Below are 9,135 nucleotides of genomic sequence, written 5' to 3'. Positions count from 1 at the left end.
ATAGTTTGTGATCAAATATGCTCACAACATATTCTAAGAAACTCTGAGTCACCATTTTTTACGTTCGAATCTAGAATTCCAGGGATTTCTAACCATATATGATGCATAAGTTATAGTCTTATAGATCACCCATTGAAATTGGATAAAATAGAGTTGTTGTCATTTCTTTATTAACTTTTTAGCTCATGTCTTCTTGGTCGTCTTATTCAAGGTATACAAAACATGGGCTGATAATACAAGCCACTTAAATATAGACCTCCATCACTCCTAAATCCAGTTTTGTTTCATCATCGAGGTTGGAGCAAAGCAGACATTACTAGCCAAACATGCAACATTGACACTAGTAACTATATCTTTAAAATGATCAAATAGTTATCTATAAATTCAGTTTAGATTATAGAATGATTCTTTTGACATAATACATCATCAATTTATACTAACAAACTTGCTCAATGAAATGCATCTCAGATAAATATATATGCACAATTATATCCCTTATCTTTGCTAATTTAGTTGTTTCCATATATATGTAGGAGATACTAAAAGTAAGCATATTAAGCAATGGAGATTGTTACTGCATTTATTAAAGAATTTGTTGAGCCACTCATGGTTCCAGTTAAGAAACACTTAGGCTACATGATTTCATGCACAAAATATGTAAGGGACATGAGTATAAAAATGAGAGAATTAAATGTTGCAAGACAAGGTGTTGAAGACCACTTGAAGTGGAACACAAGAACCCGTCTTAAGAATTCTGTCCAAGTCAGGAAATGGCTGGAAGACGTAGGACAGATCAATGAAAAAGTGGAGAACATTTCAAATAATATAAATAATGTTGGTAGTTGTTTCAATCTGAAGGATAGGCACATGCTCGGAAAAAAAGTCTCCAGTCTAATTGAGGACATTGATAGTGCAAAAACACAACACTCTCTCATTGATTGGACCAATTATCCAATTCCTCTTGGAAAAGTTGATTCCATGATGATACCCACCTCTATTCGACTAAGTCATCACAATGACTTCCAGTCAAGAATTCCGACTTTCATTGAAGCACTAAAAGCTCTAGGACCTAATCATAAATCTCACATGATAGCCTTATGGGGGATGGGCGGAGTGGGGAAGACGACAATGATGCAAATGATAAAAAGGGCTGTTAAAGAAAAGAAAATGTTCAATTTTATTGTTGAGGCAGTTGTAGGTGAAAAGACAGAACCACATGATATTCAGGAAGCTGTAGCAAATTACCTCGGTATAGAACTAAAAGAAAACACCCAACCAGCAAGAGCTGAGAAGCTTCGTGAAAGTTTTGAGGCCATTTCAGATGGAGGAAAGAATAAGTTCCTCATAATATTGGATGATGTATGGCAGTCTGTTGATATGGAAGACATTGGGTTAAGTCCTTTACCAAATCAAGGCGTCAACTTCAAGGTTTTGATGACTTCACGAAATAGGGACGTTTGCACTAAGATGGGAGTTGAAACTAATTCAATTCTCAACGTAAAAATCTTAACAGAAGAAGAATCACAAGGTTTCTTCCGCCAATTTGTAGAACTCTCAAATGATGTTGATCCCGAGCTCAATAAGATAGGTGAAGATATTGTTAGCAAGTGTTGTGGTTTACCAATTGCTATCAAAACCATGGTCTGTACTCTAAGAAATAAGAGCAAGGATGCATGGAACGATGCACTTTCTCGTTTAGAGCACCATGACATTCACAATGTTGTCCCTAAAGTCTTCGAAATGAGCTATGATAATCTTCAAGGCCAGGAGACTAAATCCATCTTTTTACTTTGTGGTTTGTTTCCTGAAGACTTTGATATTCCTACCGAAGACTTGGTGAAGTACGGATTGGGATTGAAACTATTTAGCAGAGTGTATACTATAATTCAAGCAAGAACAAGGCTGAACGCTTGCATTGAGCGGCTAATGCATACAAATTTGTTGATCAAAAGTGATAAAGTTGACTGCGTCAAGATGCACGATCTGGTGCATGCTTTTGTTTTGGATATGTTCTCTGCAGTTGATCATTCTTCGATTGTTAGTCAAAGTACCATGTCAGGGTGGCCTGAAAGTGATATTAGTGTACGATCTTGCAAAAGAATTTCACTAACATGCAAGGGTATGTCTGAGTTCCCTAGAGACCTCAAGTTTAGAAACCTCTCACTTTTGAAACTTATGCATGGCGATAAGTCATTGCGGTTTCCTAGAGACTTTTATGAAGAAATGGAAAATCTTCAGGTTATATCATTTGATAAAATGAAGTATCCATTGCTTCCTTCATCACTTCAATGCTCCACCAACCTTCGAGTGCTTCATCTCCAACAATGCTCCTTGATGTTTGATTGCTCTTCTATTGGAAATATGTTGAATCTGGAAGTGCTAAGCTTTGCTAACTCTGGAATTGAGCTGTTACCTTGGACAATTGGAAATTTGAAGAAGCTAAAACTACTGGATTTGACAGATTGTGGTGGTCTTCGTATAGACAATGGTGTATTTAAAAATTTGGTTAAACTACAAGAGCTTTATACGATATGTGGCTATCCACCAGACAACCGCATTAAATTCACAGATGATAACTGCAATGAAATCGCAGAAGGTTCAAAAAACCTTTATGCTTTCGAATTTGAGTTCTTTCGGAACAATGCTCTACCAAAGAATATGTCATTTGAGAATATTGAACGATTCAAGATCTCAGTGGGGTGTGCTTTAGATGGAAATATTAGTAAGACCAAACACTCATTCGAAAACACGTTGCAGTTGGTTGTAAATAAAGACGAAATATTGGAATCTAGAATGAATGAGTTGTTTCAAAAAACAGAGGCGCTTTGTTTGACAGTGGAAGATATGAATGATCTTGAAGATATTGGGTTCAAGCCCTCACACCCTCTCCATACCTCTTCCTTCTACAAATTAAGAGTCCTTGTCGTTTCAGAATGTGCAGAGTTGAGATATCTTTTCACACTTGGTATTGCAAAAGCGTTACCAAATATTGAGCAACTTGATGTCGAGTCATGTGTTAATATGGAAGAACTCATACATACTGGGAGTAATGCAGAAGAAATAATTACCTTCCCCAAGTTGAAGTTTTTATCTTTGCGTTGGCTACCAGTGCTATCGGGCTTGTCTCATAGTGTCAAGATAATTGAGCTGCCACAACTCGTTGAGTTAAGACTTTGTGGAATTCCAAATATCACCGGAATTTATACCAATGATAAATTTGCAACATCTTGTTTCTTCAAGGAAGAGGTAAATATTTATTATTTTAATACAATTCAAACAATTTGTTGAATCAAAACTTTAAATATAAAAGTTGCATTTAAACTTTGTTCTAGTTTGAGTAACGGGTGGCATACTAAAAGAATTATAATTTGATTGTATATGATGTCTTATAATGTTTGGATGAGGCTATCAGTGGTTGAACAAAGCTTGATTGTTTTGCAGGTTATGATTCCTAATTTGGAGAAACTGTATATCTTTTATATGGAAAATCTAAAGGAGTTATGGCCTTGTGAATTTAGGATAACTGAGGAAGTTAAGCTGAGAGAGATTGAAGTGAGGTATTGTGATAATCTTGTGAATCTGTTTCCGTGCAATCCTACGCCATTACTACATCATCTTGAAGCTCTTGAATTATGGGATTGTGGGTCCATTGAAGTGTTATTCAACATTGACCTGGATTGTGTTAGTGAAATTGGGGAAGAAGATAGCAACAGCAGTAGCTTGAGAAGCATTAAAGTACAACGATTTGGGAAGCTAACATATGTGTGGAGGATAAAAGGTGCAGATAATTCTCCTCACCTGATACGTGACTTTATAACTGTTGAAAGCATAGATATAAGAAGCTGCAATATGTTTAGAAATGTATTCACACCTGTTGTCACCAATTTTGATTTATCGGCACTTACGGAGATCTTCATTCATGAGTGCGGAGAAAGCGAGAGAAACAATGAATTGATGGAGTGTATCCAAGAGGAAAAGGTTTGACTTTCATTTATTATTTTGTTTAATTAAGGGTTAAGATCAAAACTTCAAAGCAACAAATCATTTCTTAAATTAACGTGCCTATGCATATATAGTAGAATCGATGGATTATCTATAGCTTATTTTTTTCAAAATAATGTTTCTCAAATCCAGAACTATAAAATGGAATTTGATTGATTTTTCAGTTATAAATTACTAGGTGTGAGACCCGTGTATTACACGGGTTTATTAAAAATAAAATTTTAATATCAATATTTAAACATTAAATATTTTATAAAATAATACTTTTACATAACATAATGTAATCTTTTGGAACATTTATAAAAGAAATCAAATATTCTTTAAAGCATTTATTAGATTTTATTATCAAATTAATAGAATGATTCTCTTTCCTTACATGAAATTTTATTTTTTAAAAAATGGAAATTCCTAAAAAATAACAAGTGGAAAATAATAATTCTAAAACTCTTACAAAATTACAAGTGACAAAACTCTTAACAATTTGACAAGTGACAAAAAAATAAACTTTCATTTATTAGAGAGGATTAATTAACGCACTTCAATTCTAGCTAGTTGAAGTTACTAATTACATTTCCTTTGGGATATATTTTCAGCTTAATATTGTACAAAAGGAAGACACATCTCGAGTCATTAATGATATCTCTAATGTTGTAATCCCTATGTGTCACATGCACTCTTTTCGTAACCTCCGTTCGCTTGAATTGTGGGGATATGAAGGAGTGGAAGCGGTATTTCAGATCGAGGGTCCACAAAGTAGAGAATTGGTAACAACTCAGAATAATCAACAATTACTGCCCTACCTCGAAGAATTGCATATGACTTTTATGGAGAGGATGAGCCATGTATGGAAGTGTAACTGGAATAATTTCTTAATTACTCAAAAAACACATTTGGAATCTCCATTCAACAACCTGACAACCATACATATGATCCAATGCAAAAGCATTAAGTACTTGTTTTCACCTCTCATGGCCAAACTTCTTTCCAAACTAAAGAAAGTCGAGGTAAGTGATTGTGATGGTATTGAAGAAATTGTTTATAATAGAGATGATGAAGAAAAAACAAAGACAGATTCTACCAACACAAGCACCAGTTTATTCACTCATTTCGATTCCCTCACTCTAAGTGGCCTAAACAATCTAAAGCATATCGGTGGCAGTGTCAGTAATCATCGGAGCAATCAATTATCTTTCAATAATACCACTACAACTAATGCTTTTCTTGATCAAGTACGTTTTCTACTATTCAACAACTTATTTAATTTCTTTATTTTAAGTACAAACTTTTATTATATGAATAGCAAAGGAACATTGCTGGGAATAAGGCAACGTTAACCAGGATATGACCCATAAGCAAATCAGCAACCCTTAACATTATTACTTATAGTACTATGTTAATAAAACAATCCCCAACCCTTAACATTATTTTTTATACAAAATTAATAAAAATGATGTAAAATATATTGAAAACACTAATTTCTTTTGAAATTATTACCTTATTTTAAAAACTAAAGAGAATATTTTTATGTATATCCCTGTTTTTCCAATTATGTACTTTGGAGAAAGCCAACCCTTATATTTACTAGTTGTTTAATTAGACGTTTAAACACATTTTTTTTTGAAGATAACTTTATAAATTATATTATTAGGCAATTATAAAACAAAGAAGTAAGTTCATTTATTATATAATAACACAACTAGGAACATTAATTTAAGTTTAGTACAATAACACACAAGTAATAATAGTAAATATAAGTTACAGCTATACAAAAAATAAAGTAAAAGTGAAATATTTCAAAGTTGAATGACCTGAAACTTTAACACTATACTTGATGTTGGTGGACAAATCGGTTTATTTATTTCTTTGTTCGTTTGTTTTATAAGTTCATGATGGATGGATTTTTTTGGCTTTGTAAAAAAATTTGGGTTTCATTGTTATTTGAAGATGATTAAAGGTGTTGGGGATTTTGGGATGATAGATCTTTTTTCTAGAGTTTGAACCTTCATTTCTTTGCTGATCTTATTTTTCGAAGAAAGGTTTTAGGTTGCGTTTAGTTATAGAAAAATAATTTTTATTTTTCGTTTTCAGTTTTTATTAGAAAATTTAGAAACACGTTTAATTAAAAGTTATTTCTTTTTTATTTCGGTTTTAGAAAATTAGAAAAAAATGTTTAGAAACCCAAATTTGAAAACGAGTTTTCAAAATTCTCGTTTCTCTTGGAAAAAAATTTCGAGAAGTGACCCATTTTTTTGGTAAGTAAACGCATGGTTTCTACATATTGATTTATAGAAACCCAAATTTTGAGTGTTGTTCTTCTAGAAGGAAGGGTGTGGATGATGGTTTGTGGTGGTGGTTGTGCATGGTTCTTCATATCTTCAACACCTTTACAATCTCCGTAAATGCCTTTATTTGATAACAACTAATTTAAACTTTAATGATCTAGAATGCGAAAAAAATGATTGAACAAATGATTACATAATGAATAGTTAGTTGGGCTGCAATGCCATAACCTATATATATATATAACATCACATTAATCTTTCATGTGTTGCAGCTTTCTCAAGTGGGTGGTGTTTGTTGGACCTTATGCCAATACTCTAGAGAGATAAGAATATCAAGGTGTCATACATTGTCAAGTGTGATTCCATCTTATGCAGTAGGAAATATGCAAAAGCTTCAAGTTCTAAAAATAGAGTCTTGCAGCTTGATGAAGGAGATATTTGAAACTCAAGACATCAATGACCACAACAGTAGCTTTCATAGTGCTGAAGAAACTGTTGGTACACCAACCATTCCAGGACTAAGTAATGTCATTAAGTTTAAACTGATGAACCTAAAGATATTGGAAATCAAAGATTGCAGCTGTTTGGAACATATATTCACATTTTCTGCCCTTGAAAGCCTTGGGCAACTAGAAAAGTTAAAGATAGAGAATTGCATTGCAATGCAAGTGATTGTGAAGGAAGAACCAGGAGATCAGACCAGGAAAACAAATGATTTGGTCTTTCGGCGTCTAAAGTCCATTGCACTTGTCAATCTACCAAACCTCATGAGTTTCTTCTTGGGGACGAATGACTTTCGATGGCCATTATTGGATGATGTTATGATCAAGGATTGCCCCAAAATGATGGTGTTCACATCTGGTCAGTCAATAGCTCCAAAGCTCAAGTACATACACACAAGATTTGGCAAATATAGTCTTGATTGTGGCCTTAACTTTCCTGTGACAACCACTTCGCATCAGGTATAAGTTTTAATAACATAATCTAATTAAGAAATCATGCCATATAAAATGATTAAACACATTGATATATGCTAGCTTCTTGAGAAGTTTAGGTTTGTTCTTTAATCATTTGTTTTCCATTTTGAAGGGAATGAGGTAAAACACAAAACATATATGTCTAACTTAAATACTTGATGACATAGTAGTCCAACAGAAACTTTTAGTTGGAGTTTATTAGCATCACTAATTAAGATTTTTAATATATTTATTGAACACCATCTATATTAATTATTATTCTTTTAGTTTCGTTAACAATAAAATGCTTTTGTTGAATGAAATTAAACTGTTCATCGTGAAAATGCTTGCAAGGGTAATAATTTTGTTCATATAACTAACGGATTCTGAAAGGTATCACATTTTTTGTGTGTTTTTGATCAAAACAGATAGAAATTTAATCATAAAAGTGTTTGTTTTTTCTTTCTTCAACTATAACAAAAATTATATTATCAGACGAGCATGAGCTAGCCCAAAGAAACAGACAATTTACAAATGAGGGTGAGCCTAATTAGGACTCATAAGACAACTTAACAAAAATCTGCCCTATATTTTTAAATCGACTAGAAATCCAAAAGAAATTAACAATTGGTCATAACCGAGCCAAATAAATGCCGAGTGTTGTGGCTTTATGTATTTGCATAGATATAAGATCATACAATGAAGTCATGACCATGTATAATCTTGTTGAACCTGGGATCGATGTTATCTTTCACATATGCCTCATTTTCTTTTTGGACTTGCAGACCCTATTCCCAGTTTTAGACAATACAAGCTCAAGCTCGGCTACTTCAGAAGGGATACCTTGGTCTTTTCAAAATTTGATCACATTAGATCTAGCATATAATAAATTTGTTGTAAAGATTATTCCATCCAAAGAGTCACTACAACTTCAGAAGCTGGAAAAGATTCATGTAAGGCAATGTGTTATGTTAGAGGAGGTATTTGAAGCATTGGAAGGGACGAATAGTGGTTTTGTCAAACTTCCAAATCTAAGAGAAGTGGAGTTACTAAGGCTAAAGCGTCTAAGGCATATATGGAAGAGCAATCAGTGGACAATATTTGAGTTTCCAAACTTAACAAGAGTCTCTATTGATTATTGTGATGGGTTAGAACATGTTTTTACTAGTTCCATGGTTGGTAGTCTATTGCAACTCCAAGAGCTACATATAAGTTATTGTGACAATATGGAGGAGGTAATTGTTTCAGATGCGAATGTTGTTGTAGAAGAAGAGGAGGATGGAAAAGTGAATGAGATTTTATTACCTCGTCTAAGATCTTTAGAAATTGATTCAGTTCCATGTCTTAAGGGGTTTTGCTTAGGGAAGGAGGATTTTTCATTGCCATTATTGAGTACTTTGAGTATCAAGAAATGTCCAACAATAACAATTTTCACCAAAGGAAATTCAGCTACTCCAGAACTTAAAGAAATAGAGACAAGTTTTGGCTCGTTTCATGCCCAAGAAGACATCAACGCTTTTATAAAGATAAAACAAAAGGTAGGTAGATCTTTCACTAATAACTTGGTTATACTTATTTATGACATTAACCCTTAATTATATATTTGATGCAGGAGTTTACAGATGCTGACAGATAATGTCAAGTAAATATTAGAGGTAATCTTTAACAAATAACTTGTTATACCTATTTATGATATTAACCCTTACTTATATATTTGATGCAGGAGTTTACAAATGCTGAGAGATATTGTCAAGTAAATATTAGAGGCAAATTCTATTCTCATGTCATCCTCGTTGACTATAAACTCTTGTAGTAAAGTAATGGCCATCAATTCATATTTTCCAGATCATGATGACATGAACTCTTGTGATGGATTACAAGTTTAGATCATATTT

The 9,135-nt window shown here is 33.2% G+C and overlaps 1 protein-coding gene across 1 annotated transcript; it reads left to right on the top strand.

The window, feature by feature from the left end:
• The first annotated feature begins 561 nt into the window (after positions 1–561).
• On the top strand, positions 562–8,876 carry LOC145007087 (uncharacterized). The gene is made up of 6 exons (XM_078966083.1): positions 562–3,246; positions 3,442–3,978; positions 4,596–5,231; positions 6,557–7,246; positions 8,026–8,778; positions 8,853–8,876. The coding sequence occupies exons 1-6, from the start codon at positions 562–564 to the stop codon at positions 8,874–8,876; spliced, it is 5,325 nt and encodes a 1,774-aa protein (XP_078822209.1).
• The last annotated feature ends 259 nt before the right edge of the window (positions 8,877–9,135 follow it).

The sequence above is a fragment of the Lactuca saligna genome, chromosome 7, assembly GCF_052625555.1.
Source record: "Lactuca saligna cultivar CGN05327 chromosome 7, ASM5262555v1, whole genome shotgun sequence".
NCBI lineage: Eukaryota > Viridiplantae > Streptophyta > Magnoliopsida > Asterales > Asteraceae > Lactuca > Lactuca saligna.
This window is presented reverse-complemented; position numbering and strand designations above follow the sequence as displayed.